The 11,606-nt window shown below is 34.2% G+C and overlaps 1 protein-coding gene across 1 annotated transcript; it reads right to left on the bottom strand.

Moving 5' to 3' along the window:
• Positions 1-262: 262 nt before the first annotated feature.
• On the bottom strand, positions 263-6,708 carry LOC129903469 (MLO-like protein 6). Its single transcript, XM_055979036.1, has 15 exons — positions 6,533-6,708; positions 6,337-6,394; positions 6,034-6,191; positions 5,604-5,720; positions 5,430-5,490; positions 3,673-3,761; positions 2,303-2,377; positions 2,008-2,102; positions 1,875-1,924; positions 1,725-1,765; positions 1,477-1,650; positions 1,329-1,364; positions 1,167-1,234; positions 863-923; positions 263-776 (listed from the first exon to the last, which is right to left on the bottom strand). Exons 1-15 carry the CDS (start codon positions 6,644-6,646, stop codon positions 381-383), a joined length of 1,593 nt encoding a protein of 530 aa, XP_055835011.1. The 5' UTR covers positions 6,647-6,708; the 3' UTR covers positions 263-380.
• Positions 6,709-11,606: the final 4,898 nt, after the last annotated feature.

The raw sequence follows: 11,606 nt of genomic DNA, 5'->3' as shown, positions 1-11,606 counted from the left end.
ACTTTTGCCGACTTTTACTTTATAACTTGATTGACTTCAAAACATAAAGTACAACCGTTGAACAATTCAAATACGTCTTACTACATAGATCTTAACTTATGAATCACCCTTGGTCTTGCCCTAAAGGTACGAGTCAATTTAAATATTCTGAAAGGGTGGGGTGTTACAGTCATGTAGTATCTTACATACTATATTTCTTATGTCACATAATTATAGGCTAATCCTATGTGTTTATGCAGCGATAGATTCTGTACATATAACATATTGGAATGAAAATCTTCGTGTATATATATATATGTTCTCTACAGTAATGAACTCAATCAATGAAGAGGAAACTAGTTTTTAATTACATAGATATTGATGGAGCGAAAAGAAAACAATCAATTGATTGATTTTTTTCCAAAAGTGAAATCTGACATTGTAATCTCAATTTGCTGGTTCTCAGCATGGGGAGGTTGCATAGAAGTGGAGGCATGTTGCAGGATCTGTCCCTCCTGATAATCTTTATTGTCAGTGAATTCGTTAGCCCAGCCTTCATTTTCGACATTGGATGTCCGAGGAGATGCTTGAACATAATCCTCATTATATTGTGGGTAACCACGTAATAAGTGAACCGGGGAGGTACCATGCAATGGTGTGGTCGGTCGGCTGGAGACAGGGGTGGTGTTTCCCGATAGTCGGCCATGTTTCACCCGCTTTTTTGCCGTATGGTGCCAGCTTCTAAGAGCTGTTGCCACATTATCACCAAAGATGATAGGCTTCATTGATGAACCCATCTACAAAATTCTCTATATCAGTAAACTGTATATATATTCATGCTTAATCATCGTTTGTATGAGATTTTATAATCTAGAGTACCTACCTGGGTAACTAAGGCATAAAGAGGCAGAGTCACATAGCTGCAATAGACCTGTATGGTCACCCTGAAACAAGATCAATTAAAACCATCAATACGAAAATATATATGCATCAATTTCCATGATATTTATAGTATTTGATTGACCAATAATTCTAACATATTTCTTGAAAATTCATGTTTTATGCAGGAAAAATGGTCAGTCATTGATTATCCTTCCTGAACCCCCTGGGAAGGGAAAATGTATATCAGATTTTGTGAGCATAATATGGAAATATGAAGTGTGTTTTTAATTGCAAGTAAAACTCACCCCATGGTTAGCCTTATGGCTAGGTCCGCAGCATTCTTATGAAAGCAAGATGGAAAACCAAATTTCCACTGGAAAGTTAAAAGGAAAAAAATTATGTTCAGAACAATATATATAAATTTCATACCAAAAAGAAAAAAGGAAAATGGAAATCGAACTCCTTACCCAACTCCAAGCAAAGAAAGCAACTTGAAACGCATTCTGAAAAATCAAAAATCATTATGGAAGGGTTTTTCCAATGTAATATATCATATATGTATATATATATATATATATATATATATATATATGAAAAATGGGGAAACAAAGGTACCTGAAAGAGCACAAAGTTAATCAAGAAAAGCATAAGGCCAGGGCGATTAAACCAGAAAAGATGGTCGCCTGTCTCCACCACTGGTACACCTTTCACTATGTCTCCCCTTTCTGAATTCCTTACCCCCATTTCTGTTATGATCATTTGAAGTTTTGTGCCAACCAGCAATATTATCTGCATTTTAATTAATTTTTACTTTCGTCAATCCTGAATAATATAATATTACTGTCATTAATGAATGGACTTACTATGAGTGGGATAAATGGCACCCAAAGGTATGAGTGCAATCCTGTCCAAAAAGAGGAATAAGTTTCATTTAGTTTCAATTGGATATGGTTTCTTCTTGCACATAATTTTTTCAATTACAAGCATCTTCCAAAATAGATAGCCTTACGTACCATCGGTAGTGGTTAGAAAATATAATACCGTGAAGAGCCATAATGCCGGACTGCAACATAAATAATGTTAATTATCATAGAATTAATAAAAGAGGTTCTGAAAAATTGTGTTTGAGGAAAAAAAGATGTAAACCTTATTCCCACAACAACTTTGAAGTCTTTGTCAACTGCTCTGTTAATGTATATTTGAAAATCAAAATTATTTTGATTATGTGGAGTTAAATGTGCCTGCAGATAATTAGATCGACCAAAAAAAGGATTAATTTAGCATTAAACTTAATACATTTACATATACACAATAGGAGTAGGGGCTATTTTTTTTTTGTTACGGAGAGTATGGGATGTACTTGTGCAAATTTACAATGCTTTTATTTTTCAATAGCATTTGGGATATTGTATAATTTAATATTATATTGTTGATTACTTACCATCATGAACCCATGTCTAAGGGTTAAATAGTCAACTTTTGCCACTGATGAGAAGAATTGCCTGAAGAAACAAACCTGTAAATATAATTCCAACATTATGAGTTTAATGAAACCTTATATAAAAAGGGCAGCCCGGTGCACTTAAGCTCCCGCTATGCGCAGGGTCCGAGGAATAGCCCGACCACAAGGGTCTGTTGAAATCTTATATAATACTTCGTTTTTAATTCGTCTGTGCTCTTTTTAACTTGACATGGAGTCATTTAATTTTTTTTATTTTAAATTAAATATATGTCAAATATACTAAAACATTCGATGAAAAATTGAAATTAAGACCTATCAAAAAAGATAAGAGATATTTTTTTAAACAGATTTAAAAAATAAATCAAAATGGAGGGAGTAATAATTCACGAATTTAAATGAAGTCTACGTCTATGCATTCAAGATGTAAAAAATGATTACATAATCATATCATTTATACTACTAGGTAACCTGATAAAAATAATTTAATTATTTGCACTACACAAATATATATATATATATATATATATATGGGTGAAAATCATTTACATCCTTCAATTTTATTTTAACAATCAAACTCCTCAGTCAACGTTAAAAAAAAGTCATTTTCTCCTCCTTTTGCCTAATTGACTTTCTAGATATCTATTCTACCCTTACATTATCAATTTATATCTTCTTCTTTATTTATACATCTTTATTTAATCTATATAAAAAAAACTTTGTATAAAAAAATATAAATTTCATCCAAAAAAAAGTGAAAAATATTAATTGAGTATATAAGCTATTGTCGTTCTATATTGAACCAGATGAACAGAATAAAAATATAATGTTATTAATTTTAACAATTTTATAACGCAATAACCTTATAAACAAAGCAATTAATACAAAAATAATTTATAAAAATAAATATATATTTCATAACAATTTCTTAAAAGATTCTCTATTTATTTTGTAAATAAAATATAAATTATAATTTTAAAAAATATTTCATTAACGAAAATATAGGATTAGACCTCCTAGTCACATGGCAGCAACTTTATAAAAAAAATTATTCGAACTAAAATTAATGTTAATGAACTTAAATAAAAATCTATAAATATAAAGGTTAAAAATAAAAATATAATGTAAATAGATGTTACATAAATATAGGATTAAAAAGTTGCAAGAATAAAATAGAATTTGCATAAGATAAAGGGGGGAGAAATTATTTTTCAAAGTTTAGGAGAAAGTTTAATTTTTAAATCAAAGTTGAAGGTGTAAGTGATTTTCACCCATATTAAAATAATGAAATCCATCGAAATGATCTTTCATTTCCAGTTAAAAACTCGCGAGAATGCGAGAGGTTTACCCACCATCCAGAGCAACACCGGCGACTTGCTCCAGAAATGCAAATGCCTACGTCCAAAGGTGGTTTCCCTTGCGAATCTGAATCTCTCAGGATCTGCAACCATCAAATACTAATAATAAAAGTCTGAACGCAATAGTAATAGTAATAATAATAATAATATTTTTTTGATATTTCTCTAATTTTGACATGAGAAAAAATTTATGAAAAATAAAAATTATTTTTATGATGTTAAATTGAATATATATTAGAATGAATCAAAATATTTTTGTTTTATAATTTTAAACATTTGACCTAAGAAGTTAAAATTAAAAAAATTCTCTAAACAGAAAAATAATTTTGGAAATAACCGGAAAAAAGGTTAGTCAACGGATGAAAGATACTGTAATTACTACGACGTGTCGGTCAAGTTTGAAATATCAATTTAGAAATATCCACGGGATGGTGCAACTTGCAAATGATTCCTGTACACACATTACTTATCCAATAGCTAGGCACTTAGGGTCCAAAAAAGGAAAAAAGAAAATAGCAACAGACGTGTACAAACTTTTATATATATATATATATATTAGAATGAATCAAAATATTTTTGTTTTATAATTTTAAACATTTGACCTAAGAAGTTAAAATTAAAAAAATTCTCTAAACAGAAAAATTATTTTGGAAACAACCGAAAAATAATTAGTCAACGGGTGAAAGATAATTTACTACGACGTGTCGGTCAAGTTTGAAATACCAATTTAGTATTATCCACGGGAAGGTGCAACTTGCAAATGATTCCTGTACACACATTACTTATCCAATAGCTAGGCACTTGGGGTCCAAAAAAGGAAAAAAGAAAATAGCAACAGACGTGTACAAACTTTTATATATATATATATATATATTAGAATGAATCAAAATATTTTTGTTTTATAATTTTAAACATTTGACCTAAGAAGTTAAAATTAAAAAAATTCTCTAAACAGAAAAATAATTTTGGAAATAACCGGAAAAAAGGTTAGTCAACGGATGAAAGATAATGTAATTACTACGACGTGTCGGTCAAGTTTGAAATATCAATTTAGAAATATCCACGGGAAGGTGCAACTTGCAAATGATTCCTGTACACACATTACTTATCCAATAGCTAGGCACTTGGGGTCCAAAAAAGGAAAAAAGAAAATAGCAACAGACGTGTACAAACTTTTTAGTTGTTCGTCACATCAATTTTCAGCCTTGTCTTCTTGTAGCTGGATTGAAATGTTTGTGGACCTATTTAATTTTGAATTAGTATTTAATATATTTCTACTCAAAACATATAAATATACATTCTCACCATCGTTGGAATTTCACATGTTATGGAAGTCTACCGAAGATTTTAGGTTCTAAATATCTAATGATTATGGCTATAGTTGTCCTTTTTTTTAATCTATTAATGACTTGATAATATAAAAATAATTACACTATTCATGCATAAAATCCTCTTTTAACTTATATCATACTTATTTTTAATAAATTCAAAAGGAATTATTTTTCTCTATGCTTCGTAATAATTTAATTTTAGTTTTTTTATATATCGTTTAATGAGATGATGTATAATTATATACAGTTTTTTTTTAATTTTAGATCACAATCCTTTTTTTTTAAAAAAAAATCCGATGAATATTGTATCGGGTCAAACACCTTCTAATATATTGGGAGGTAGGGAATAACCTTAAGCCACTTGAGAAATAAAAAAGTATGCAGAATTGTAAGGTTTTGTTCAAATTGTTATATACTAACCGTTGTAGAATTGGTACTCAATTGTTTTTGTTTCAGCCTCCCAGGCCCTCCATTTTCTCATCTGCAAATTCAGATAGAAAATTACTAACGATTAGCCAAAGAAGAGGGAAAAAAAATCATATGAATGGTCACGGGTAATGCCCAAAGCAAAAATTAAGAAATGTGGATATATACCTTTAGCCTGCCCAAAGCAAAAGTTGCTATACAGTACAATACATGGGCAACTGCCAACACAAAGATGAAGATATGGAGCTGGTGTATTGCATATGAAGATGCAAATTGGACTTTTCCCTGCATTTTTCAAACCCCGCAAATTTAAAAATTATAAGAAAGCCTAAAGTAATAAATCTTGACCTAACTCAAACTTAAATATTAATTCACGGGAAGGATTAATGTTTAAGATCATAGAAAAAGGTCTCTCATCCCTAAATGAACGGTGTGAAACCATCGTGTACAAGCTTGGTGAGGTAAAAGTGAACCATTTTAAATAGTTTAGAAGTATATTTCACCCTTTCCCTTGGAAATACCACAAGCTTGGTGAGGATTTAGACTATGATCTCAACCGGTATGTGTCGAAAAGTAACAAAGCATGAAGCATGTGTACCTTTTTGTCGCATGAAGTTTCCTCATACTTAGACTTGGCGTCTTCCTCTGCCTTACAAGGATGCCACGAATAACCAACACTCTTGGGCACGCATAAGTTAGAAACTGGGTCTTGCAACACTGTCAACAACAGTGATAAGAATCCCAACAGCATAAGTTCTGTTCCACATATATACAATACACCAAAAAAAATAATTGTCAGTATACTAGTATGATCTGAAACTATACATGATGTTACAATTTATGAGTAGTAACTGTTTGATGCATATATAAAAGAAGATACTAGTACTGTATTTTTAATTACCTGCTTTGATCTTTTCAAGTGCTTCGTATAGAGGCTTTTTGCGCTTTTCCAATAACCACTGCACATGAAAATCGCCCCAACAGTAAGCAAAGATTTGTCTTCGATCGTTATTGTTACACCAATCATTCATATCGATCTAGTAAATCATTTCCATTCTAGGCAGAAAAAAAGAAATTCATATAGTATAAGATAGTACCTCTCCAATGTGATGAATAATTTGTTCAATAAAAATGGAAATAGCCAGCAAGATGAAGCAAACCACGGCAACCGCCCAAGTGGGGGTTGCCTCCATCGACCGTTCTTTGGCCATCGATTAATTCGAAACACTGTAGTGCTAAAAGATTTTCTTCCTTAACAAAATATAATGGTGCAAGTCTCAGTAGATTGTTAGTAGGGTATCAAGGACCCCACTACGAAAAGTCTCATTCTTGAAGTTTCTCTTTTGACAATTGAAGCATCTTTCGTATTTTTTTTTTATATAAATCGACGTCTAAATATAATTCGATGCATGCCATTTTTGAGATTACAGAAAAAAATCAAATTTTGTTTGCTTGCCCCTTATTTAAATAAGAATTTCTCCCATACCAATATTCCATTGGAGTAGATACAAGGGAAAATACAAGTTGCTAGCTATAGCACAATGCAATATGTCGTTCACTAAATTAATGAGCATATATGTGTGTTGTTTTTTAGATCCCGACTTCCATCAGTAGCATTATTTTATTATCGTAGACTAGGTTAAAATTGGAATTAATCAAATTTTGGGGATATTTAATAAGTTTGGAATTAATCAATTTGTCACATTATGAAGCAAAAATTATTTTGGTTTAATACGGATACAGAAAAATGAAAAGGAAAAATATATATAACACCAATGATTGGGTGTATAATTTGTATATACATATATACACGTGTCATGTTTATAAAATATTTTTTTATATGATATTTTCATATTCTTTTAGAAACAAACTTTCTTTTTCCCGAACTTTTTGACCGAGACTGCTAGATTGTGTAATGACCCTGAAGGTCATTTTAGGATTTTTTGTAAAATGACTATTTTACCCTTCCCTTTAGATACCCCGAGTCGTTTTTGATTGTTATCGGGTGTTGATTTTTAGAAAATCCTATGAAAAGTTAAGTCTTTGAAAATTTTGAGTTTCATAAGCTTTAAGTATTAAAAAGTGGTATTTGGGGTCAATCGGAGGTACATGTCTCGAAACGCAATTCTGTCAAATCCAGCAGCTCCGAAATGTCGAAATTGGCTTAAGAGACTTGACGGAATCAGTTTTGGAGTTGTAACGAAGATTTGAAGCCTTGAGTTGAGAATTTGAGGAATTTTAAGCCAAGATTTGACTTTGGTCAACTTTTGGAATTTCAATGCTCAGAATCGAATTCCAACAACTCCGTTACATTTTGGGGATGATTTTTGGTCTAGAAGAAGTGTTGGCTGAATTTTTAGAGGTCCCGAACTCATTTTGGTATTTTAAAGGCCTAAGTGTTTTGAGTTCCGAGTCAAGGAGACCTCAAATTCGAATTCTGATGGTTCCATCAGCTTCAAAATGTCTAAATTAGGCTAGTAGCATTGTTGGCATGACTATCGAGGCAATCAATACGAGTTTGGGGCCATTTGACGCTTTTGACTTTGAAAGTTAGCCTATGGTTGACTTTGGTCAACATTCTTGGAAAATGCACTCAAATAAAAATTAAGACAACACGGTTAGTTCTGGAATGACAATCTTAATCTAGAACGACCCTTCGTTTGCTTTTCGAGGCTTCCGATCTAATCTCAAGTCCCCTTGTGGAATGTGGATTAAAAGGGCTCTTGGGTGTGGATCCACTTTTTATTAAAATAATCTCGTATAAGAATTCTGAATGCGTCATTGAGTCCGGAACGTCAAATTTAGTGGGATAGCATATTTGGTTTATTTTTATCGGATTCCAAACGAATCCGGAGCACACCGTCAGAGATTTTGATTGTTATTATTTCAAAAATCTGTAGCAGCACAACAACCCTTTTTTTTTTTTTGGGGGGGGGGGGTTCCTCCAACTTTAAAACCCCATAACTTGAGTTCTAGAGCTCCAAATTAGGTGATTCAAAAGGCAAATTTGTGATATTGTTTGAGAAGAATGCATTGGAAAGCTCAAAAACTGATTTGGAGCATTCAATTCAGGTAAGAATCGTGATCTTATTTGCAACAGTGTCCATTTTCAGAGTTAATTTTTGAAGAACTTTGAGAATTTATTTCTTGATCTATATAAATTTGATTTTGATGATTCAAGGGTCTAAATTCAAGAGTTTTTCGTGGGGAATCTGTTGGTGAGATCAGAATCTCGAGGGAGGCTTTATTTGAGGCAAAACTTCAAATTTAGCAGTTGTTTGTTACGTTTTTGAGTTAGAATTTTGTTGATCTTTGAGAGGTTGGTTCCTGTTCGTTTGGACTCCGATTTGGGTGATTCCGGAGGCTATATTTTGTGGAATTTTGAGGAGAACATCATGGAGTATCAGAATATGCTTTTGGAACATCATTCGAGGTAAGAAATTGATTTTTAGCTGCAGATTTAGTATTTTTTGAAATCAAATTTTATTGAATTTTGGAAGATTGTATCTTGGTCAATATAACTCCGTTTTGAGTGATTCTTGAGGCTAGATTATGGGTTTTTTCACAAGGAACGTCATGGTGCAATTTTTTTTGATTGGGAGAGTTTTGTTTTTTGAGAAATCGATGCGTAAAGAGGCTGCCTTATTTATTTTCTTAGTTTGAAAATATAGAATTGATTGTTTGATCGTCTTGCGTTATTTTTCCACCTTGAATTGTGTTATAAATCTGATTTGTGTACTTGAGGTGACGTTTAGAACCTGTTTTGGAGGTCAAATCTAAAATTTCTTATGCGGGTCTCACATTCTCCGTTTTAGACCCCAAAATTGGACTGTCTCCAAAAATTATAAAATTAGTGTATAAACTACTGTATCGATGTCGTGGTTCTATTTTTAACAGTGTAGCAGCATTCCAAGGACGTTCAGAAGGGAAAAAGTCTAGCACAGTGATTTGGAGATCGCGTGTTTAGCCAACAGGCAGACTACGGTTTACCTTTCTTTAGATTGAACTAAAATGTGTGAAAGCATGTTGAAAGAGTTGGAATTTTGGTTGGGTAGTTTAATTGTATATCTCAGGTGTTAGAAATCATGTTTTAGGCTTGTTATCAGATTTTTTGGGTATTTAAAAGCATGTGTATCTTGTCGTTATTTGTTAGTATTATAAGGAGAGTTGAATGAGCATGTTATTGATATTGTGGAGTATGTTGGCCTTAGTATAGGATGCTTGCTTTAGATGCCCCGGCGTCGCTCCGGTGGACTTAGATCCTTGTAGAATGGTGTAACGAGCTAGTGTTGGTAGTTTGGCCTTAGTTATGCGTTACCCTTGCTTTTAAAAATATTCTCATCCATAAATTGGTATAATCGTGACTTTCATGATCCATCGACAATACTAGATTTTGTGATCGTTGACTTTGTCTTTGGTTCCAGTTTTGGCGGCATATCGATTGACTCATTGGAAAAGAGATTCTCGATACTGTTATTATTTAGTTGGAAAGGAGAATATTCAGCACCATAGGATAAAATATCTGTGAGCATTCAGGTATCCAGTCCCGGCCTCCGCTCTGAATTATCGGGGAGCATCCGGGTACTCAGTCCCGACCTCTACCAGCTTGCTAGTATGATGAGCATTTGGGTACCCAGTCCCGTCCTCGATCACACCGATGTATTACGGCGAGCATCTAGGTATCCAGTCCCGGCCTTGACCACACTTATGTATTATGGCAAGCATCCGAGTAGCTAGTCCTGGCCTTGGCCACTTTGAACATTCGGGTGAGCATCTAGGTTCCAGTCCTGGCCTCGACCCCTAAGTCACCACTAGATCGATTGACTCTTGGAGATTCTGGCTTTGAAAATGATATAGTACTTCGACTCCTAACATCACAGATTTTTGGTTCCTAGCCTTGGTAGTTGTATCTATTCTGTGTACTCGGCGGGCTTATGGGGGTTCGTCCGGGTTTTTATTTAACTTGCGCATGAGTGTCCCGGTTGGGCTTATGGGGGTCCAGTTGGGTATAGTTAGATGTAGTTCTCATAGGTAGTACTCTTTCCCCCTTTTGATGCTTATGTTGACTCTTATTTAGGCTATTCCTCTTTTTTATATTGTTTTTACCTTTTCTGCTCAGTCGACCTATGATGCCTACTGGGTACTTGTTGTCTTGGTACTCATACTACACTTTGCATCTACTTTCGTGATGTAGGACCGAGCACCAGCTATTGCCGTGGATAGATCGATCCTGTTGCAGTTAGCTTCGGAGACTAGGATGAGGACTTGGCGTTTTTGGATCATTCCTGTCTTCTTTAGTTTGGATGGCCCGTCTTTTGCCTTTTGAGACTAGTCAGTTGTTATATATATTCGATCCACTTTTGGGACTTGTACTCGTCTTTTATTTTGTAGCAGCTCTGTACTTGTGACTTTCAGGTTTTGGGAGGGATCTTTAGTTGTTTATATCATGTTTTGGTTTACTTTCGCTTATACTTTCTGCTTATCTTTATAATTCATCACTCTTGTTTAGTTTCTTCCCTCAAACTCATTACTTGAAGTTTCAGATTAATAGGTTGGCTTACCTACTAGTGGGTTATAGTATGTGCCATCATGATCTAAGGAATTGGGTTGTGAGAAGTTTGTATCAGAGCCCCAGGTTCATTGGTCTCACTTGTACAGAGCTAACGTCTAATAGAGTCTCACGGATAGGTGCAGACACGTCCGTAACTTATCTTCGGGAGGCTACAGGATGTCATTAGGAACATTCTTTATGTTGTATCATTTCATACACTGTTGTGTCTTATTGATTTCGTGAAATCTCATTTATTCCACTCTTTCACAGGGATGGTTCGTACGCACGGTACCACCAGTCGTGATAACTCACCAAGGCCTGGCATGCCCAGCGGTCATCCTCGTGGGACAGGTAGGGGAGAAGCACCAGCTCCCGACCTAGAGATAGAGCGGGAGCTAATAGAGGAGCATGAAGACGCTCCTATTCTTACTCATCCAGAGGGACCACCACCACCAGCACAGCCCCCAGCTGCACCAGTTATGACCCCAGCACTACAGGCAGCGATTCTGTATCTCCTCACGGCTATTGGAGTTGTACCACAAGCCCCAACCCTAATAGCAGGCATACCAGCACCACGAGATCCACTCGTCCAGCCAGCACCTGAGGTTCAGCTGCCTCTA

This window comes from Solanum dulcamara, chromosome 1, assembly GCF_947179165.1.
Source record: "Solanum dulcamara chromosome 1, daSolDulc1.2, whole genome shotgun sequence".
Taxonomy (NCBI): domain Eukaryota; kingdom Viridiplantae; phylum Streptophyta; class Magnoliopsida; order Solanales; family Solanaceae; genus Solanum; species Solanum dulcamara.
Note: the sequence above shows the minus strand (reverse complement) of the source record. Positions and strands in the feature narration are given on the sequence as shown.

Coding starts and splice junctions, on each gene's coding strand:
- LOC129903469 (XM_055979036.1), bottom strand. CDS start 6,646: ATGGCCAAAGAACGGTCGATGGAGGCAACCCCCACTTGGGCGGTTGCC. Junction 6,395..6,532: donor TTATTCATCACATTGGAGAG/GTACTATCTTAT, acceptor TTTCATGTGCAG/TGGTTATTGGAAAAGCGCAA. Junction 1,365..1,476: donor TTAACTTTGTGCTCTTTCAG/GTACCTTTGTTT, acceptor TTGATTTTTCAG/AATGCGTTTCAAGTTGCTTT.